Below are 23,555 nucleotides of genomic sequence, written 5' to 3' on the forward strand. Positions count from 1 at the left end.
CTGATGCAGAAGAGCAAGGGCTGGAACTGCACAGGAAGAGTGGGAACTGGGACAGCTCAAGGAGTGTGGAGCTGGGATAAAGCAGGGAATGTGGGAGCTGGGATAAAGCAGGGACAATGGGAGCTGGGATACAGAAGGGAGGGTGGGAGCTATGATAAAGCAGTAATGTGGGAATTGGGGTGAGAACGGCAATACCAAGGGTAGATGTTTTAAAGTGGCAATAGGCCAATTTGATTAAACCAAAAGTCAGTCCAAAAAATTGGATTGGGAACAGTTACCTGAAGAGAAATCAATGTCAGAACTGCAGGGTGCATTTAAATAGGAAGCAGCTTTCAGGACATAAATGTTCCACTAAAAGAGGGCGTGATTCACAAATGTTGCATTTTCCAAACCTCTCTGTCTACAAACCACGTGCTGGAGAACTGGAGGCCTGCTAAGGTCAAACCATAGTTTAAAAAAGACAAGAGCCTGAGTCTTTGCAGGTCAGTCAGCCTAACCTCAGTGATGGAAAACATTTTGAGTGACTCTATGAACTGTAATTTAGAGAACTATGGAAGGGAAGGTCAAAGGTCAACTCTGACTAACCTGATTGACTTTTTGAGGTAATAACAAGGAGAGTTGTTGTGGGGAGCAGATTTGATGCAGTCTACATGGATTTTGGCAAAGCTATTGATTAGGTTCCAAATGGAAGACTTATTAAAAGCTCACGGGATCTAAGGGAAGGTGGCAATTTGGAGTTTTGGGCACCATATCACAGGATGGATACGATCTGGATGCCACTCCAAATCAAGTATGGCTGACGAGGAGACTCTCCTGCTCGCCACAGGAATATTGGAAGGATTTACAAGTTGATAATCAATGTGTTTGGCTGCGTTATCAACACATCTTCCATGCCCATCAAATCTTGGATGGTGACTCGAACCTGGAGCTTCTGGCTCAGAGACAGGGATGCTACCATTGACTTAGCTGAGTCACATAAAATTATGAAGGGCACAAAGTAATTGGCAGAAGGAATGGAGGTGAGTTGAGGAAGATGTTTTTCAGCCAGATGGTGTTTGGGGTCTGGAATGCTTTGAAAGGAATAGAGACATTTCAAAAAACACCTGGATATACACTTGAGATGTCTTCGCTAACAGGAGAGCAGACCAAGAGCTGGAAAGTGGGATGAGACTGCAGAGCTTTTCCTCAGATGACACACGCATGAAAGGTTGAGTAGCCTCCTTCTGTCTCATAAATCTTCCATTGAATACAGGAAAATAGAATCTCTACAATTCAGAAGGAGGCCATTTGGCCCATTGAGTCTGCACCGACTACAATCCAGGCCCTATTCCCGTAACCATACATATTTATCCTGCTATTCCCCCGACACTAAGGGGCTAATCAATGTAACCTATACATCTATGGAATGTGGGAGGAAACTGGAGCACCCGGATGAAACCCAGGCAGTTACGGGGAGAACATGCAAACTCCACACAGAGAGTCACCTAAGGCTGGAATTGAAACCGGGTCCCTGGTGCTGCCACTGTGCTGCCCAATTTTTCTAAGCATTTGGAAGCATAACAGAAAGCAGTCATTATCAGGATACATGTATGAATCCGACATCAACTTGACACAGGCTTTGTGTGGAGTCTGCAGCCCCTCCTTTCTGGCATGGAAGGGGTCTTCGACTCCGTCAACACATGTGTAGACACAACCATGATGCAGCCTCTAATGGTTGATGTCGCAGCTTTCCATTGCACTGTAAGCAGCAGCTACCAATATTTCAGTGCTGCAGCCACTGGGGTAGCACAGTGTAGGAGAATAAGGACAGCCAGGGGCACAGAGAAAACAGGCACTAACGGAATGCACAAGAGTGATTATTGAGTTTTGCATGCAATGTGGCATGGTTTGATGTATAAATTTGGCTTTGAATGTTTATTTTGTTATGGGTTTAATTTTTGCGCTGTGGATATTGGTCTTGCACTCGGATGAGTTTCTCATGGAGAGCCTGGACAGATAAGCCCCTTTTAGGTCCTCTTTTCTTTCCCTTTTTCTTCCTCCTTGCCCTCATGTTCCTGCCCTTCAGCTGCTCTCTGAATAGCTGACGGCAAGGACTGTCCCCTCATGATATCATGATTATGCACCATGTTGCAGACCATCTTGACACCCGCTCTGCTGCATATTGCAGGCTCCTCCAAAGTGATATCGATGGCAGAAGCATGGGCTACTTGATCCATTGTTTGTGGCAGCATGGCTTTCATTGTATGTATGAAATGCGTATGGGAACCACACCAGAATCATCAGTTGTGATCAGTGGATATGCCACTCTGGTTTGGCATGGTTGTCCAAATGTGGCTGGCATGCTGGACACCTGCAAAATGAAGGCATCATGATTGCTGTCAAGTTATCAGGAATTAATCTGCATGATTTTCTGCTATGGTCCACACAGCTGGACAGCAAGGGAGTGGAATCATTTTCAGTTCCTGTACATGATAGAATTGACATGTGGTGCTTGTAAGTGATGTGCGTGCAGGCAATGACAGCCTGCACCATAGGAAAGACTGTATTCCTAAAGAAGCCATACATTTGCTCCGCCTGCTTCTCTCTGGCAAGAGAGACTGAAATTTAGTTCACCCTCATTGAAAATGGAGCCTCAGTGACCTTCCTTACATAATAGTGGACAGCAAACTGCAAGATGTTGCAAGTATCTCCAGCTCCAGTCTGCAAGAGCCGGAAGCCTAAACACTGATTACAGCGGTCACTATCAGAGCCACTGGCAATGCTGTACTCATCTGTTCTGAGGTTGCAGTTGTGGCTGTGACAGATTTCAATTAAGACGTCCATATTGAACACATATGTTGCATACTCATTGATCCTTGCTGAAATTCAGGTTGGGCAATTGCTTCCTGGACACTCTGCACAGAAATGGCCTCCTGCTGAGAGCTCATTTCCACCTCATCCTCCCTCTTCCAGCAACTTGTTCTGCTCTGTGTAACCTTTGTTCATTCTCTGTGCCATTGTGCATTCAAAGGGGAATATCAACACTTAGAATCCCTACAGTGCAGAAGGAGGCTATTTGGCCCATCGAGTCTGCACCGACAATAATCCTACCCCAGGCTCTATCCCCACAACCCCACACATTTACCCTACTAATCCCTCTAACCTACACATCCCAGGACACTAAGGGGCAATTTAGCATGGCCAATTCACCTAACCCACATCTTTGGATTGTGGGAAGAAACCGGAGCACCCGTAGGAAACCCACGCAGACACGGGAGAATGTGCAAACTCCACACAGACAGTGCCCCAAGCCGGGAATTGAACCCAGGTCCCTGGAGCTGTGAGGCAGCAGTGCTAACTACTGTGCCACCATGCTGCCCTATGGGCGTCGCTGGCAGAGCAGCATTTATTGCACATCCCTAGTTGCTGAGGGCAGTTGCGAGTCACCACATTACTGTGACTCTGGAGTCACATGTAGGCCAGACCAGGGAAGGATGATAGATTTCCTTCCTTAAAGGACATTAGTGAACCAGATGGGTTTTTCTGACAATTGACAGTGATTTTATGGTCATTAGTAGATTCTTAATTCCAAATTTATTTTGTTGAATTCAAATTCTGCCACCTGCTGTAGCAGGATTCGAACCTGAATCCCCAGAACATTAGCTGTGTTTCTGGATTAATAGTCTAGCCATAATACCGCTAGGCCATCGCTTCCAGGGTGACCAGTGCATTTACCAATATGGCATCTGGTGCAACCTGTCCCAAAGTGTGCATGAACTGTACAAATGCCAATTTGGAGCTCCAAGGAGACGCAAAGAAATGATGCAAAGTATTCCAATTTCTCGCCGCATAACTTCTAATGCCATTTTGCCCAGATAATATGACAAAATCAAGGTTTGGCAACAATTTTCAGTACTTTCTCCGAATGGGGAAAAGGAAGCTTAAACCAGTCAAACGTTGTTGACTCTGAATTAGCTAAGAAATTAACAGTGGGTTTAATGTACCCACTGTTACTTTTGCATAAATAATTCAGCAATTTATGGCAAGGAACAAATAGCCCAAACCTCACAAGTTGCTGGATGATTTGTGTCACTTTGCCTTCAGTCTTGTGAAAATGGGAGCCTGTCATGAACCTCCTAATGAGTTTCTACAATTTACTGACAGTTACTAAAGGAGACTCAATGTTCGACAGTTTTGACTTGGATGAAGGAACCAAAGCTATGGTTGCTAAGTTTGCTGATGGCACAAAGATAGATAGTGAAATGTGAAGAGGACACATGGAGGCTGCAAAGGGATATTGAGAGGTTTAGTGACTGGACAAAGACCTGAGAAATGGAGCATGGTGTGGGTGGTTGCAAAATTGTTAATTTTGGCAGGAAGAATAAATAAAAAAATATTATCGAAATGGTGAGAGACTGAAGAGGGCTGAGATGCAGAGGGATCTAGGTGTCCTGGCGCATGAATCGTAAAAGGCTGGTCTGTGGGTATAGCAAGTAATTAGCAAAGCTAATGGAATGCTACCCTTTATTGCGAGCGGAATTGAATACAGAAGAAGGGAGGTTTTGTTTCAGTTATACAGGTCATTGGTGAGACTGCATCTCCTTATTTAAGAAAGGATGTAAATGCATTGGAAGCAGTTCAGAGAAGGTTTACTAGACCTAAACAGGAGTGGGTGGGTGGTCTTATGAGGAAAGGTTGGACAGGCGAGGTTTGTATCCACTGGAGTTTAGAAGAGTCAGAGGTGACTTGATTGATCCTGAGGTGTGGAGAGAGTCTGGTACTAGTGGCCATTGTTCAAAAAAAAAAGTAATTTAGAACTGAGATATGGATATTTTTCTTTCTCTCAGAGAATTGAGTGTCTTTGGAGCTCGATTCCTGAAAAGATATTGGAAGCAAAGCCTTTGAATATTTTTGAGGCAGAGGTAGATTCCTGAAAAGCTGGGAGATGAAAGGTTAGGCGGGAATGTGGAGTTGAGGTTACAATCAGATCAGCCATGTTCTTATTGAATGGTGGAGCAGGCTTGAAGGGCTGAGTGTCTTCCCTTGATCCTAATTAAATGTTTTCTGAAGAAATGCAATAGCTTTCAGTATCAAAGTATCATATTATACTGATAACATTAAAGTAGGCAATTCAAAATGAGTCTTCATTTCAATCAATTAACACGTAGCAAGTAAGGGTGTATAATGGTGAGCATTACTGCCTCACAGCGCCAGGGACCCAGGTGATTCCCAACTTGGGTCACTGTCTCTGTGGACTTTGCACATTGCTCCGTGTCTGTGTGGGTTTCCTCCAGGTGATCCGGTTTCCACCCATAAAATATGTGCTGGTTAGGTGCATTGGCCATGCTAAATTCTCCCTCAGTGTACCTGAACAGGTGCCGGAGTGTAGCAATTAGGTGATTGTCACAGTAACTTATTTGCAGTGTTAATGTAAGCCTACTTGTGACAATAGTAAATAAACTTTAAAAATGTTGTCGAATAAACTGATCCAGAATACATTTAAACCCAATAATTTCTTTGTAGTCACATTCTCAGATTAGGTCAACAATATTATATTCACAAACCTTGGGGATGTGAATTCAAACCCCAACACAGCAATTTGTACTCAATAAATTCGATAATTGTGACTGGTACAAGATAACAAGACAAGAAGCGCTGCTGGATGACAAAAGCCTTACTTGTTCACTAATGCCAAGGTTCGCTAATGCCAAGGAAGGGAGTTTACCATCCCTCACTGTTTTGTCCTACTTGTGAGTCTAGTCCATCACCATATGATTGACTCTTAATGAGGGGTGGCAATAAATGTTGTGCCGCCAGTGCCACCCACAACCCAAGATCAAATAAAGAAAATTCCAAAGAACAATATTACAAATAATATTGCAGTAGAGTATATTATTGCAATGTGGAACAAGATAGAGCTCACACTGTTCTGTTAACTTGAAAATATGCTTGTGTTTATAAAGTTACAACAAGCTTTTAAGTTTCCGAACAAAGGTGCCTGTCAAGTTGCTATCAGACATTAAAAATAGACCCAGAGTTAGATCATTCAGATTTCGAAAACCACTCCTTTTTGCATCAATTTAAGTGAAGCCACCAATCTGATCTAAAATCAATGACACTGGGGAAATTTCCACTTCTATCATCTGCCTGTTGTAAAACACATCAGAATTTTGTCCTATTGGTTTTAAGATGATCGTGTGGGTTCCGCAACAGACATGGGATCCACATTGCCAGGTTATTGCCCAAAGCATGAAGATGAGAATTATCTCCACTAATTCCTTCAGTTACAAAAAAATGAAACAAAGCTATTTGCAACTCAATTGTGAATGAAATAGTTATTTGTGAAACAGGGTAAAAATGGAAATTTGCTTTGACAAAAATATAAAATCTATGTCCGTGTCTAATTTGCACATGCTCATGATACCGTCAGGTTCACATCATGGTTGCAATTAACTTAACTTACAAGATGTAGCAGATGACACCTATGCTCCACATATCTGTTGCATATCCAATTGGTTCATAGTTGATGACTTCAGGAGCCACAAATTCAGGTGTTCCAAATAGAACCTTTAGAGAGGATGTACTTTCTGGAAGAAATAGCAAAAGGATCATGTTATGCATCAATGCTCCATTCTGTGCTGAAACAGGTACAGACTTTGTTGAGTTCTGGCACTATAGTACCCATTGTAAAGGGTCATTTCTAGCCTTAGCAAAACATTTTCATTAACTGTCAACATTAGATAAGGTTTGCCAATGAACTGCTCCATTCATTGGAGAAGGAGTGTGAGTAAAGGTAGGATATAAAACACAATGAGCCATGATAGATGTGACATCTCAGTTTGGAGCAGAGATGCAAGGTGAAGCATTCATGAACCAGTTGCGTCAATTCTTAAAGTTTGAAGTTTATTTATTATCAGAATATATATATAGTTTATATTAAAATATAATATTGTTGATCTAATCTGAGAATGTGATTATAAAGAAATTAATGGGTTTAAATTTATTCTGGATCAATTTATTTGACTTTTTAAAAAAAGTTTATTTATTATTGTCACAATATTAAAACTGCAATAAAGTTACTATGAAAATCCCCTAGTTGCCACACTCTGGCACCTGTTCGGGTACACTGAAGGAGAATTTAGCATGGCCAATGCACCTAACCAGCACTGTGGGAGGAAACTGCAGCACTCAGAGGAAACCCACACAGACACGGGGAGAATGTGCAAACTCCACAAAGACAGTGACCCAAGCCGGGAATCGAACCTGGGTCTCTGGCGCTGTGAGGCAGCAGTGCTAACCTCTGTACCACCATGTCATGCTATGTGCCACTGCGCCGCCCTATGATTCGTAAGTGAGCGCAAGGAAAACCTATTACAAACCCAAAATGAACTACATCAAGGGTGACTTTCAACTGTTGGCTGCCTGGTTCTTGCATGCAAAATAAACAACTAGCAGTGAACAATGTGGGGAGAACCTTGGCTGGCATTTGAATCTCCAAGTTCCTGTCTTGTCTATTATTCAGGTTGGTTGTTAACCGAGCGCACGGAAATCCCACCCCCCAAAAAATAAGACTTGTGCTTATATTGCCCACCTCAGGGTCAATGCAATACTTTTGAAGTGAAGTTACTGTTGTACACTGAGAAATTCAATAGACTCTGCCCATTGGCACCAGTGTTAAGCAGCTTGCCAGGCTGACTTTATAAGGGTCACTCCCATCCATCATAGGGAAGGTGGTCCAGCAAGCTCCCAGCAGCAACATGATAATGAACAGATATCTGTTTGTGAGTGAAGTTGCCTTTGGGGATAAATATTGGATAAGATACCAGGGATAACTCTCCTGTTCTATTTCCAAATAGTGCCATGGGATCATTTACATCTACCTGGGAGATTAGATGGGAAGTTAGGTCTATTTATGCTGCAACCACAATATTCCATTTGGAAGCATGAGTTATAGTATAGGTGGAACCTCAGCCTGGGAATATGTTAATGAGGCTTTGCTGCCTGTTTGAGGATATATTCTGAGAAATTCAATGGACTCTGCCCTTTGGTACCAGTGTTAACAGTTTAACAGGCTGTCTTTAGAAGGGCCACTCCCACCCATTGCTGCAGGTGCATGTCCACTCTGACTGTCAGCTGGCAATATTCATATTTCCACTGCCTCCACTTCCAATTGGCCCAAAGCACGAGCACGAGGCCTGAGCATGGGCTGAATGATTCTGACAATGAGGGTCAACTACTCACCCATTGTGCACTTGAGCTGCAAAGTGACTTGTTCACCTCCTGGTGAGGGTCGGTTTGAGCTGCAGCTGCTTTTAGCAGGAATAAGCTAGAGGTTGCATACAGATACAAATTGGGATGTTTTCATAGAATCCCTACAATGCAGAAGGAGGCCATTCGGCCCATTGAGTCTGCTCCTACTCTTTGAAAGAGCATCTTATCCAGGCCCACCCCCCCCATCCTCGTAACCCCACACATTTATCATGCCGAATCCACCTAAGCAGCACAGCTTTGGCTTGTGGGAGGAAACTGGAGCACCCAGAGGAAACTCAAGCAGACACGAGGAGAATGTGCAAATTCTACACACTGAGGGAGAACTTAGCATGGCCATAGCATGGGGCGGGGGGAGTGAGAGAGATGGGGGGAGATGGGGGGAGGGGGGAAAAGGAGAGAGAGAAGGGGAGAGAGAGTGGAAGGGGGAGAAAGGGGGGAGGGAAAGAGGGGGAGGGGAAGAGGGAGAGTGAGGGGGGGGAGGGGAGAAAGGGGGGAGGGGAAGGGGCAGAGGAGGAGGGGGCAAAGGGGGAATGGGAGGGGTGAAGGGGAAGAGGGGGAAGGGGAGGGGGAAGAAGGGGAGGGGGGAGGGAAGGGAAGAGGAGCAGTGGAGTAGGGCAGGGGAGGAAAGGAGGAGGATGGAGGGGGGAGGAGGAGGGAGTGGGGAAGGAGAGGGGGTGGGGAGGGGGATGGAGGAGGGCAGAAGAAGAGGGAGCGGTCGAGGGGTGGAGGGGAGGGGGAGAGGGGAAGGGAGGGAGGGGAGGGGGGAGGAAGAGGGGGAGGGGGAGAGGAGGGGGGGAGGGAGGGGGACGGAGTGAGGTGGAAGTAGGGGAAGGGGGAGGGGAGGGGTCGGAGTGAGGTGGAAGTAGAGAGAGGGGGCATGGGGAGGGGGTGTGGTCCCAGGGTGGGGAGAGGGAGAGGGGGGAGTGGTCCCAGGGTGGGGGGAGGGGGAGAGGACAGAGGGGGAAGTGGTCCCAGGGTGGGGGTGTGGTAGGGCACCAGGGATAGGGGAATTGTAGGAGGTTGGGAAGGGGGGAGGTTGGGAAGGTGGGGGGTGGGCGGGAGAAGGCCCAGAGTAGGGGGGGTGGGGGAAAGACTAAGGCAGATAAAGAAGTGAGGGAAGACCCCAGGCAGGGCAGGGCGGGCAGGGAGAAGCCCTAAGTCTTCTGCAAGAAGGCATTTTCTTTATAGTTGGCTGAATTCTGAATTGACAGTTGCACCAAATTAAATGCATTGTCTTAAAGATGTTATTGTGAGTCACTTTGAATGACAAGGTTCAGAGAATACCATATCCCTTTCAGTCACATGAGTCCAAGATAACAGAATTCCTACCTTGTTCAGTGGGATCACTCATGCACAGAATCACCTGGCAATATGGAATATGACATAGTTATCAAAGCTGGTATTCTAGTGGAATAATTACCTAATCTTCGAGCAAGACCGAAATCGATAAGTTTTATCCTTGCTCCTGTTTTGTTGACACACATGATGTTTTCTGGCTTTAAGTCCAAATGTACAATTTCCTGCTTGTGGATGAATTGTACACCTTCATTAATTTGTAGCATGTATTTGATGCATTCCCTCTCAGTCAACTCGAAATCCTCATCAATTATTCTCTCAAACAGCTCCCCTCCTGAAACTCTGTGAGACAAAAATATATATAAATCATTGAAGGAGCAAGGGGAGAAGCACATTGACTGACAGGGTGTGAGTTATACATACATTTTTGGGTGGGTTTTGGGTCCATCGACTTCAACGGAGCACATAACCCGTTGGGGTGTAAAGCGGCCGCAATTCCCCCGCATTGAGACTAAGTGCCCACACCGGCGGGAATATGGGAGTGTTTCCCTCTGGCGTTGGCAGTGTCTTTCAGCTGGGATTCACCCACCTGAAAGATGAAGATGAGCTCATTTTGTGGAACCTGCCGGCCAGCCCTGCTGCTCCGAGAACAGGCCGCCATTTTTAAAGTCTCCTCGCTCAGAGACAGGGCCCTCTCCCTGTAAAAAAGGAAATGGTGTCCCCCTCACTGACCAGTGGAACACCACCAACCCCTTATCAAAGAGGGATATCCTCCCCCACCCACAAATAATGATTAACCCCCCAAAACCCCCAACACCACGCAGGCAAGAGGGCAACCCAACCTGACCATCCCCACTCAGACACTTCACTCAGCCCCCTTCCTTCTCAGACATCTCCACTCAGCTCCCCCTCAGACATCACACTTAGCCCCCCTTCCCCCTTAGACACCCTCACTCAGCCACCCTCCCTCTCAAACCCTCTACTCAGACCCTTTGCTCCCTCAGATCCCCCACTCAGCTCCCTCTTCCCCCTTACCTCACATTCAGCCATTCTCTTCCTCAGACTCTCCACACAGCCCCCCTTCCCCCCCCCAGAACCCCCTCTCAACTCCCCCCTCAGTCACTCCACTTAGCCCCCCTTCTGCCTTAGACAGCCCCTCTCAGCCACGCTCCCCCTCAGACCTTCTACTCAGCCCCCTTGCTCCCTCAGACCCCTCACTCAGTCCCCCTTCCCCCTTAGATACCCCCACTCAGTCACCTCTCCCTTAGACACCCATTCAGGGCCCCATACCCCTCAGACCTTCAAAATGATTGTGGTTTGCAAACGAGGAAGTGAAACCATAGGCTGTCAATCAGGATTAGACTCTGCCAACTTTGTGGTTAGGATTAAAGGGGTACTTGAAGTGCATTCAACCATGAAGGGAAATAAAAATAACTACAGGTGGCTAGAGGATGATAGGAATACATTGAGCTGTCAATGGAATCTTCTTCAAAGCAATGCACCGCATCTTGAATTTGTTAGAGATCATAGGATTCCATTGGACTGGAAGGGGATTCAAAGAATTGAACTTGCTAGGAAGCCTCAGCAACTTCAAATCAAAGATGTATGAATACATTGGGGTTGAGTGCACAGCTGCACAGACTGGAATTCTCCACTCATCCCACCCCCAGGTGAAATTGACATCTTCTCTCTGTCAGAGGACTTCAAAAGGGTTTGCTCACACCTGCAGCTTCTGACAGGGAGAAAGGAAAATGTCTGCTCAGAATAGAGTGCTGCAATGAGTTAAAATCCTGCCAGGTGACCAGGGGGCATGGAGGTTAAAGTGACCTGACCTGGAGGATGTCTCTCTTTAGTAAGGTCTCCACTGGTCAGTGAGGGGAGCACCATTTCATTTTTTAGGTGGAGACGGGGCTCTGGAGATCTTTAAAAATGGTGGCCTGGTCTTAGAACAGCGGGACTGGCCTGTGGGTTCTACAGAACAGCGGGTTCTGACCGCTTCAGAATTTTCACAGGTAACAGGCAGGAATGCTGATATTGATCACAGGGCAACCTGAAATCACCATGCCAGGGATGATCTTTAATTCTGCCAGGGCTAGAAAGGGCAGTCCAGCCACAACACCCCCATCCTGGCACCGAATGGCTAGTCAACCCTCTGCACCCAGCCCGAGACCACCCAACCTCCAGGACCGTTGAGGGACCCTTCCTCTGCAGCCTGACAGCAGCAGAGGGGCACATGGCCATTTGACCTACCTCTTCAAGCACCCTCAGGGCCCAAGGCACCAGGTCAAGGTGTTAGTGCCAGGGTGTCGGGGACAGTGCATTGCTGGCACTCTTTGAGGTATACATCAATGATTGAGACGTACATGTAGTGTGCAGGATTAGGAAGACTGTAGATTATATAAAAATTGGCTGAGAGGTTGATAGTGAGGAAGAAAACTGCAGACTGTCGGAAGATATCAGTGGAGTGGTCAGGTAGACATAGAAATGACAAGTGGAATTTAATCCAGAGAAGCGTGAGGTCATGCATTCGCAGAGGATAAAAAGGCAAAAGATTACAGTCGTACCAAACTGCCAGGGATACTGGATAGAATGCAACACATCAAGAAGGCAGCTCATCACTACCACCTCAAGGGTAACTAGGGATGGGCAACAAATGCTGGCCTTGCCATGACCCCCACATCCCATAAAATAATGTGAATAAAATGAATGGTTGGATACTGAGAAATATTGAGGAACAGAGGGACTTTGGAATGTATGCCCACAGATCCCTGAAGGTAGCAGGGCAGGAAGAAAAGGCAATCAAGAAGGCACACAGGATACTTTGATCTACTTGAAATAAGAGATGTTCTGCTGGAATTATATAAAACACTGGCTTGTCCAGCAGATTGAGTACTGCAGACAGCTCTGGGTTGGGATCTTATGGCCACTCTCGCACCAAGACTGGAAAATCCTGCCCGAGGTCAATGGACCTTTGCATGGTCCACCTCCCGCCCACTACATTTCCCATGGCGGGCGGGACGGGAAAACTTCACCCCTGGTCTCTGCATTACAGGAAGGATGTGCTTGCACTAGAGACGGTACAGAAGAGGTCTTGCACTAGAGAGCGTGCAGAGGAGGTTTACAAGGATGTTGCCAGGGATGGATAATGTTAGCTTTTTTCTTAATTCATTTGTGGGACATGGGTGTCGCTGGTTGGCCAGCATTTATTGCCCATCCCTAGTTGCCCTTGGAGGGCAGTTGAGAGTCAACCACATTGCTGTGGCTCTGGAGTCACATATAGGCTAGACCAGGTAAGGACAGCAGATTTCCTTCGCTAAAGGACATTAGTGAACCAGATTGGCTTTTCCAACAATTGAATTCTATTGAATTCAAATTCCACCATCTGCCTTGGCAGGATTCGAACCCGAGTACCCCCAGAACATTAGTTGAGTTTCTGGATTAATAGTCGAGCGATAGTACCACTAGACCATCACCTCTCCATAAAGGGAGGATAAAAGGGCAAAAGATTTGATAGCCTGGAGTTGTTTTCTTTGAAGCAGAGGAGATTGAGGGAAAATTTAATTCAGGTGTATAAAATTATTAGGCACATGGATAGAGTGGGTATAAAGTTCCTATTTTCCTTTAGGAGACAATGGATAGATGCAGGAAAAATAGGGTTGTTGTCGTGGGAGACTTCAATTTCCCCGGTATAGACTGGAAATCGCGTAGGGCTGGGAGTCTGAATGGGGAGGAATTTGTAAAATCCATACAGGAAGGTTCTTTGGAACAATATGTAGATAGCCCGACTAGAGAGGGGGCTGTATTGGACCTAGTACTGGGGAATGAGCCCGGTCAGGTCTTCAAAGTTTCGGTAAGGGAACATGTGGCAAATAATGACCACAATTCTGTTAGCTTTAGGATAGTGATGGAAAAGGGTGAGTGGTGTCCCAAAGGTAAGGTGTTGGATTGGGGGAAGGCTAACTTTAGTGGGATTAGGCAGAAATTGGCAGCTGTTGATTGGGAGAGGCTGTTTGAGGGTAAATCCACATCTGGCATATGGGAGTCTTTTAAGGAACAGTTGTTAGGGCTGCAGGATAGGCATGTGCCTGTAAAAAAGAAGGATAGGAAGGGTAGGATTCGAGAACCGTGGATAACCAGGGAAATTGAGGGATTGGTCAAAAAGAAAAGAGAGGCGTACGTTAGGTCCAGGCAGCTAAAAACGGAGGGAGCTCTGGAGGAATACAAAGAAAGTAGGAAAGAACTCAAATGAGGAATTAGAAGGGCAAAAAGGGGTCACGTAATGTCCTTGGCAGACAGGATTAAGGAGAAACCTAAGGCATTTTATTCATACGTTAGGAACAAAAGGGTTGTCAGGGAAAAAATCGGACCTCTCAGGGACAAAAGTGGGGAATTATGCTTAGAGCCCAAAGAAGTAGGGGAGATCCTAAATGAATACTTTGCGTCGGTATTCACAAAGGAGAGGGATGTGTTGACTGGGAGTGTCTCGGAGGGGAGTGTTGACCCGTTACAGAAAATCTCCATTACAAGGGAGAAAATGTTAGGTTTTTTAGGGAATATAAAGACTGACAAATCCCCAGGGCCTGATGGAATCTATCCAAGGCTGCTCAGGGAGACGAGAGATGAAATCGCTGGGCCTTTGACACAAATCTTTGTCTCGTCACTGGACACAGGTGAGGTCCCAGAGGATTGGAGGATAGCTAATGTGGTCCCATTATTTAAGAAGGGTAGGAAGGATAACCCGGGAAATTATGGGCCGGTGAGCTTGATGTCTGTGGTCGGGAAGTTGTTGGAGAGGATTCTTAGAGATAGGATGTATGCGCATTTAGAAGGGAATAAACTCATTAACGATAGTCAGCATGGTTTTGTGAGAGGGAGGTCATGCCTCACTAACCTGGTGGAGTTTTTTGAAGAAGTGACTAGAATGGTTGACGAGGGAAGGGCCATGGATGTCGTCTATATGGACTTTAGTAAAGCGTTTGACAAAGTCCCTCATGGTAGGTTGGTGCAAAAGGTTGGATCTCATGGGATAAAGGGGGAGGTGGCTAGATGGGTGGAGAACTGGCTTGGTCACAGAAGACAGAGGGTGGTAGTGGAAGGGTCTTTTTCCGGCTGGATGCCTGTGACTAGTGGTGTTCCACAGGGCTCTGTATTGGGACCTCTGCTGTTTGTGATTTATATAAACGATCTGGAAGAAGGTGTAACTGGGGTGATCAGTAAGTTTGCGGACGACATGAAAATGGCTGGACTTGCAGATAGAGAGGAACATTGTCAGAGGCTACAGAAGGATATAGATAGGCTGGAAATTTGGGCAAAGAAATGGCAGATGGAGTTCAATCCAGATAAATGCGAAGTGATGCATTTTGGTAGAACTAATGTAGGGGGGAGCTATACGATAAATGGCAGGACCATAAAGGGTGTAGATACGCAGAGGGACCTGCGTGTGCAAGTCCACAGATCCTTGAAGGTGACGTCACAGGTGGAGGAGGTAGTGAATAAGGCATATGGCATGCTTGCCTTTATAGGACGGGGCATAGAGTATAAAAGTTGGGGTCTGATGTTGCAGTTGTATAGAACGTTGGTTCGGCCGCATTTGGAATACTGCGCCCAGTTCTGGTCGCCACACTACCAGAAGGACGTGGAGGCTTTAGAGAGAGTGCAGAGAAGGTTTACCAGGATGTTGCCTGGTATGGAAGGGCTTAGTTATGAGGAGAGATTGGGTAAACTGGGGTTGTTCTCACTGGAAAGACGGAGGATGAGGGGTGACCTAATAGAGGTGTATAAAATTATGAAAGGCATAGATAGGGTGAACGGTGGGAAGCTTTTTCCCAGGTCGGTGGTGACGTTCACGAGGGGTCATAGGTTCAAGGTGAGGGGGAGGGGGAGGTTTAACACAGATATCAGAAGGACGTATTTTACACAGAGGGTGGTGGGGGCCTGGAATGCGCTGTCGGGCAAGGTGGTGGAGGTGGACACACTGGGAACGTTTAAGACTTATCTAGATAGCCACATGAACGGAGTGGGAATGGAGGGATACAAAAGAATGGTCTAGTTTGGACCAGGGAGTGGCGCGGGCTTGGAGGGCCGAAGGGCCTGTTCCTGTGCTGTATTGTTCTTTGTTCCTTTGAAGAGATGTCAATAACCAGGAGACATAGATCTAAAGAAAATGTTAAAAGATTAGAGGGGAGTTGAAGGTGTATTTTTCACCCAGTGGGTGGCGGATATTTGGAACTTACTGCCTGAGAGGGCCATGGAGACAGTAATTCCCAATTTTAAAAAAATCTGGATCTGCAGTTGAGAGGTTTTAACCCACAGGTGCCAGGCTGAGAGCTGTCCAGTCATTTTTCAACCAGCAAGGGCATGATGCATCAAATGGCCTGCTTTTGTGTCATTCATCTTTCTATGTTTCAAAGCTCAAAGAAATAATGGAGGAATGGATTTTGAGCTGGAAAATTGGCAAAGCCCCCAAAAAGATTATTTTCACAATTATTGCTAAGAATGGTGCGGAATTTCTGGGAACAAAAAGCAAGATACAACAACCGCTGGAAAGCATAATTAGAAATTAGCTAGTAATACTCAGCAGGTGAGGTAGAATCTGTCTAAAGAAGAGTTGAATACCCAAGAAGTCACTCAACAGATCCTGTCCAACCTGCCACTGATCCCTATTAATCTTTGCTTTGCTGGAATTACTAAGACTGGTTCTTAACCCTGTTTTCCCTGTTGCGGGTAAAATGCCTTCTGCCTTTGTTTTACCAAAGATCATCTCAAAGATCACATGATTTTGGCAAGTCATGGTACATAAAAGGCAACAGCGTACAACAGGGTACAAAGGCATTTTCTAAACATCCCCCTTTTTAAAAAAAAACAAATTTGTAAGCACTATGATTTGCAGTTACAAGTTACCCACATCTATGGCCTATAAAGAATGTCATTACACATGAACAGAAAACTTTTTTCTAGTGTTTTCTGGAATGTCATGAGTGATGAGCAGCTCTTTAGCTTGTTTAACTTGCTGTTCATTATAAGCACTGCACTGACTGATGTGGTCCTTAATCTCATTGTTCATATTTGGCCCTTGGAGCACTTCTCTTGTCTTCCTCAGACTTGACTAATTTTCTTGATGGCTTGCATAGGTCTGTTCAGCATCTCTCTTCTCATTTCTTTAGGTATAATGACTCTAGTTCCTTTGTACAAGATGCTATCTTGAGCAATCACTTTATCTCTGTATGCCCAAAACTTTCTTATCATAGAGCCATAGAGGTTCGCAGCATGGAAACAAGCCCTTCGGCTCAACTTGTCCATGCCGCCCTTTCTACCACTAAGCTAGTCCCAATTGCCTGTGTTTGGCCCATATCCCTCTAGACCCATCTTACCCATGTAACTGTCTAAATGCTTTTTGAAAGACAAAAACGCGTCTGCCTCTAATACTACTTCTGGCAGCTTGTTCCAGACACTCACCACCCTCTGTGTGAAAAAATTGGTCATCTGGACCCTCTTGTATCTCTTCCCTCTCACCTTAAACCTATGCGCTCTAGTTTTAGACTCCCCTACCTTTGGGAAAAGATGTTGACTATTTAGCTTATCTATGTCCCTCATTATTTTTTATAAGGTCACTCCTGAGCCTCCTACGCCCGAGGGAAAAAAGTCCCAGTCTATCCAGCCTCTCCTTAGAACTCAAGCCATCAAGTCCTGGTAGCATCCTAGTAAATCATTTTTGCACTCTTTCTAGTTTAATAATATCCTTTCTGTAATAGGGTGACCAGAACGGTACACAGTTTCGCAACAGGTGTGTCCTTGGTAGTTTCTGGCCATCCTTTCATCATTACTTCCTGTGGCACTTGGAGAGTTGCACTTTGTTGCATATTTTGTCTGATCTGAGCAAGACGCTAGTCTGTTAGATTCAATGTTTCTGCTGGGTTGACGATTTCCAGAGCATGATTTTCTATTGCTTCTTGTCGAGTCTGGAAGATTTCACACTCTGCACTAGCATCAAAGAGCGTGCAGCTCTTGATAGCATGTCAGTGCTACACATCTGCTTTCCCTGCTTGTACCTCACTTCCAAATGATATCTCTGCAAATGAAGCAATATCCATTGCATGTATTTCAGAGCAGATAGAAGCGATTTGAAACAGATGCTTTGAAGTGGCTTGTGGTCGGACTCCACCATCACTTTCTCTCTCTCAAACAGGTACAGATTAAACTGCTCAATCAGTGCGAAGTGTCGTTCAGCTTGTATTAACACTCTGAATGCAGACCAGTGGGTTGCTGCACAAGGGTTGCTCCAAGCCCAGTTTCGAAGGCAGCACACTGCAGAGTGATTGTGTTGTTCTTATTATCGTATCTCAGCACCGATGTCTTCACTAGTTGCTTGATGTGAGTGAAAGCTACTTCTTGTTCTATGCCCTAATATCACTGAACATGCTTTGCAATGAGCTTGCACAGAGGTTCACACTCTGATGACAAATTGGGCAAAAACCCTGCTAGGTAGTTCACAAATCCAAATGGTTGCACCGTTTTCACATCTATTGGTTGCTGCATCTCTGCTGCAGTTCACCTCTTATCAGGATTGGGGCAAAGTCCTTTCATTGTCAGTACATGATCTATATACTTGTCTTCCCTTGTCTTCAGTTGCAGCTCTTTCTTGTTCAGCTTCAGGTTCATCTGGTGAGCTTTCTCAAGCAGTCTCACTGGATTCTGTTCATGGTCTGTTATGGCCTTTTCAATCGTATCTCCACATCCATTAACTAACAGATAATCCACAATCACTTCTACTCCTGGAAGATTATTGATCATCTCACGCTGTCTGCGTTGAGACTCAGTAGAAATGTCAACTGGCATGCTTGACCATCCGTACATCCCAAATGCCATCTTGAATGTAGACAGAAAACTGCTGCTTCCATTCAACTTCACTTGCCAGTATCCATCATTTGCATCTTGGATGATACTTGTACCGTAGCAAGTTGTGGAAACATTTCTTCAATGTTTCGCATGGGGTAGTGAGATCTTTTCAAAGCTTTATTGCAATCCTTTGGATCTATGCACAATCTCAATATCCTCGGTTCTTTCACTGTTACCATGCTGCTAATCTAGTATGTAGGAGTCGTCATTTTCTTGGTTACTCCCACCTTTTCGAGTTCCTCTGTCTTTCAGGCTAGACTTGAGGACAGCTGGAACTCTTCCCGAAGATGCTGACACTCACATTCTTATCTACATGGAGGATTATTTTCCAAGCTTTTGACTTGTTTCAGCTGGGATGAGGAGATTTTGCTCAGTGTCTACTATCTAGGACTGGAGATCTTCTTCCTTCCCATTGTACTGGGCTTTCAGATTAGTTTGTCCTCTTGAGTGAGCATCGTTCCATCACTGAGCTTCAATTTTACCTCTGATGGCTCCATTTTCAGGTCATCAACTTCACATGGGCTTGTACATCTCATAATGTTGCACATAGCACCAGTGCCTATCTGACACTTCACGTTAACTTGATGCTCTCCTTCTGCAGGAAGTATCAAGTTCATAGTTCCAAATTATTTTACCCTGAGATGTGACAGTGCCAACCTGTTCTAGGTTATAGAATTGTTCTACAGATTCATCATCTGACATTTCTCTTGCTTTTTCTTCTTGCAGTTAGAGCACTGCTCTTCCCATGCTGGGCATGCTTCCTTTTCTTTTGTGTGGGGGTCCTCCACTATATTTTCACCCAGAACTCTGGCCTTGATCTTTCTACCAGCCTTTCTGTAAATAGTCCTACCTTTTCCTCGTTATCCTGTGCTTAGAAAACCTGAACTGTCTCTCAGTACAGCACAAAGTCTCATCAATTCTCCCATCAATATTCTTCAGCTGATGATTAACCACCTCCGAGTTCCTGCACACGTCAATAGCTTTTCCTGAAAGTAAACTGATATTCTCTCAGCAGATGTGCTGTCTGGGCAGGGCCTCCTGTTCCAAAGATAATCTTGTCTTTGAGCAGATCATCCTTCAGTTGCTCAAACTCACAAGGTTCAGCTAGACGTATGAGTGCAGTTACATTATATCAATATTCTCCCCTCTTCCTGAGTTCTGCTGTTGAACTCATAGCGTTCATAAATAACATTAGTAGAAGGTTCATAGTGTGTCTTGAAGGCCTCCAAAATGTCACAAGACTGGTTTTTCTGCTCCTTGGTGAAGTCTAGGCTGCGTACAATTTGCTGAACTCTTTTGCCAGAACTGATAACAAAGTTGCTACTCTTTAACACTGTGGCAATTTCACCATTCTACCATTGACACCGGAAGAATTTCCAATTAATTTTCAAATCTTTCTTCATTTCCAGGAGTCAGACTGGGAATAGAGGGTTACAAATGGATGGTCTAGTTAGGAACACATGATCGGTGTAGTCTTGGAGGGCCGAAGGGCCTGTTCCTGTGCTGTATTGTTCTTTGGAATATTAAAGCCATTAAGGTGAGAAGGATGAGATACAAAAGGTGCAGAGGGGCAATTTTTTCACACAGAGGGTGGTGAGTGTCTGGAACGGGCTGCCAGAGATATTAGTAGAGGTGGGTACAATTTTGTCTTTTGACAGTTATATGGGTATGATTGGTATAGAGGGATATAGGTCAAATGCAGGCAATTGAGACAAGCCTAATGGTAAAAACTGGGCGGCATGGACAAGTTAGGCTGAAGGACCTGTTTCCATTGTGTGAACCTCTATGACTCTATGATACTGATTCAGCCAGTAAGCCAATGACCTGTGCAACACTGCAGAGTGAAGTTTTCATTATTCTCTGCTGTTTCTTACAGCTACTGGCTCTCTTACAGCTACCACAATCCCCTCAATTACAATTGCACATGTTGTGGCTAAAATGGCTTCTTCCTCAATCCCCTGATGTCCCAAAGATGTCCTTGGCAAGCTCAATACTCAAATGGCAACAATGCACCAAGGCATTTTTCCAAACACACTTATCTCATGACCGGAGAAGCTGAAGCTCCATGAAGAGATGAAAGAGGCTACAAAAATTATCAAACCAAGTCTACTTTTTCTTCTGTTAACAATTTTGAGATCAATTGCCAAAGCATACAAGCCAATGTGAGCGATTTGCAAAGAGCCGGTACAGATGCATACAACATGGAGGGTAGCACAGAGGCGGCACGGTAGCACAGTGGTTAGCACTGCTGCCTCACAGCACCAGGGACCCGGGTTCAATTCCTGCCTTGGGTGACTGTCAGTGCAGTGTTTGCACATTCTCACCTTGTCTGCTTGGATTTCCTTCAGGTGCTCTGGTTTCCTCCCACAGTCCAAAGATGTGCAGGTTAGGTGGAATGGCCATGCTAAATTGCCCCTCAGTGTCCCAAGATGTGTAGTTTAGAGGATTAGTGGAGTAAATGTGTGGGGTTACAGCGTTAGGGTGGGGATGGGCCTGGGTAAGATGCTCTGTCAGAGGGTCAGTGCAAATTCAATGGGCCAAATGGCCTCCTTCCGCACTGTAGTGATTCTATGATTCTATGTTCAAGAGCAGGTTTCTTGTGTACTAACTATAAAGCATTTAGATAGTTCATGGGTACGATGGGTATAGAGGGATATGGGCCAAATGCGGGCAATTGGAATTAGCTTAGGGGTTTAAAAAAAAAGGGCGGCATGGACAAGTTGGGCCGAAGGGCCTGTTTCCATGCTGTAAACCTCTATGACTCTAACTGAAATTTATCAGTTAAATAATTGTACAACATTTTGTTACTAAGAACAAATCAATCATTGGAGTTTCAAGGTAGAGGTCCAGTTGTATGATTTAAAGGGATGAAAAGTCTAATGGGAGTACGTTCTTTAAAGAACTCTTTTATGTTTCTGAAAAAATAGCAATTAATATATTTGTCCCTGTTGCCTTGTGAAGAATTGTCATTTCAGTTTGTCTTCCTCTCTCAATGATTCAATAATATTGTAAAATCAGAGCAGCTCACTAGCAGCAGTTTAATGAAGGCTGAGGCTGAACTTGGTTCAGACATTAGGCCGGCACAGATCAAAAAGAGCAGAAACGAAAGGTATTAGGTTATATTATTCATCAAGTTTAACAACTGCAAGTAAATGTTGCTTTGTTCATTTGAAAGGATTCTTCACAACAGGGAACGTAGAAGTTCAGTATTTGAAGCTTCATACATATTGTATTTGTAGTGAGTTTTTTTTGCTTTCACGGGGCATGGGTATCACTGTCTGGGTCATGAATTTTATTTTCCATCCCTAATTGCCCTTGAGAAGGTGGTGGTGAGCCATCCTCTTGAATCGCTGCCGTCCATGTGGTGCAGGTTAACTCATACTGCTGTTCGGGAGGGAGTTCCAGGAGTTTGACCCAGTGGCACTAAAGGAAAAGCAATATATCTCCAAGTCAGGACGGGGAGTGGTTTGGAAGTGGTGGTGTTCTCATGTATCTGCTGCTCTTGCCCTTCTAGGTGGGAGAGGTCATGGTGTGGAAGGTGTGGTTGAAGGGGCCTCAGTGAGTGGCTGCAGAATCATGGAACCATAGAATCTTACAGTGCAGAAGGAGACCATCTGGCCCATCGAGCCTGTACCAATCACAATCCTACCCAGGCCCTATCCCCATAACCCCATGTATTCACCCTAGCTAGTCCCCCTGACACTAAGGGGCAATTTAGCATGGTCAATCCACCTAACCCGCAAATCTTTGGACCGTGGGAGGAAACCGGAGCACCCAGAGGAAGCTCACGCAGAAGTGAGGAAAACATGCAAACTCCACACAGACAGTGACCCATACCGGGAAGCGAATCCGGGTACCTGGCAATGTGAGACAGCAGTGCTAACAATTATGCCACCATTCCGCCCTGTAGATTGACAGGTGCTTGTATGAGGGAATAGAACAAACATTTTGGGATTCGCAGCTAGTTTTACATCAAGCATTCCTATATTAGATACGGCACAGCTTAGATACAATGCAGCGTTAATCTTCATTACTCTGGCAACGTACATGAATACCATCCCCACAGAATCATTCCACTTTGAAACGGTCTAACTTCACCACCTCACCACATAGCTGCCAAGTTAGTTCCAAAATTGGGATGGCCTCATATAATAGATTTATTCCGTTCCACACCAGACTGGGAGCAGCCAGACATATTTTGCTCATGACCCTTAGGATTGTCATAAAACATTCATCCTTGCGTCAAAGTTAATTTAGAGCTTAACTCCCAATGATGGGAAGTATTACTTTTTAAATCTGCAGCCCTGACATTTAATGAATGCTGTCTTGCTTTCAACTCTTTCGAAGTCTACATTTTGGAGGCTTGTTTTGGATTCACTGTTGCTGAGAGATTGCACACTCTCCACTCTGTTCACCCTGTATCAGCATCAATGGGTGGAATTCTCCCATTTGGATTGAAGTCCTGTAGCGGTGGGAGGATAGAGCAGTGTTTCCCAGTGTGGCAGCCGGAGGGAATACATGCCATACCTTCTGGCCCCAACCTTATTAATTATGCAGCCGGGCGTTTTGCGCCGTATTCCGTGTCGGGCAGCCTGACGGCACGTAGTCCGCCATCATATCAGGGTGTCACATTGAACAGGCACCCAGCACCACAGACCCAGTATTGAAGGAAAAAGATGGAACTCCTGAAAAAACAGATGGACCTCCAGGAACATTCTGAGACTGGAAGACGGGCCTTTTCCAGGACACCAAATCTGGAAGGTCCACTGCGGATGCTTCCCCCATCCACTGCTATGGTGTTCCGGAATCCAGGGTTGTTGGCTGCCTCCATCCACCTGGCAGGTCAGTCCCAACATCTGCACGCCACGTTGTTCCAGATGTGTTCTGCACCCCAACTGATATACCAGAGAATCGAGCGTAGGTGGAAGATTCTGGGCGGGCTTTCGCCTGCATCCCATTAGCAGTTTGCAACTCATTTTCACGCCGGCTTCCAGCGGGCTTCATGATCTGCCATGGCGGGCACCAGCGGAAGATACCATGGGAAATTCACGCTGGTGTGAAACCAATTTTTGCAGTTTCACCACGCTCTCTCCCTCCGCCTGCCATTGAATCCA

The 23,555-nt window shown here is 45.5% G+C and overlaps 1 protein-coding gene across 2 annotated transcripts in view; it reads right to left on the reverse strand.

Annotated features, from left to right (window-relative positions):
* mylkb (myosin light chain kinase b) overlaps positions 1 to 23,555 on the reverse strand; it is a 341,548-nt gene that overhangs the window by 23,882 nt on the left and 294,111 nt on the right. For both annotated transcript variants that reach the window (XM_078228351.1, XM_078228350.1), the window contains 2 exons: positions 9,671 to 9,888; positions 6,443 to 6,566 (listed from right to left, as the gene is read on the reverse strand). In XM_078228351.1, the coding sequence (XP_078084477.1) occupies positions 6,443 to 6,566; positions 9,671 to 9,888 (342 nt within the window). The remainder of the gene's footprint in view (positions 1 to 6,442; positions 6,567 to 9,670; positions 9,889 to 23,555) is intronic.

The sequence above is a fragment of the Mustelus asterias genome, chromosome 14 (assembly GCF_964213995.1).
Source record: "Mustelus asterias chromosome 14, sMusAst1.hap1.1, whole genome shotgun sequence".
NCBI classification, from domain to species: Eukaryota; Metazoa; Chordata; class Chondrichthyes; order Carcharhiniformes; family Triakidae; genus Mustelus; species Mustelus asterias.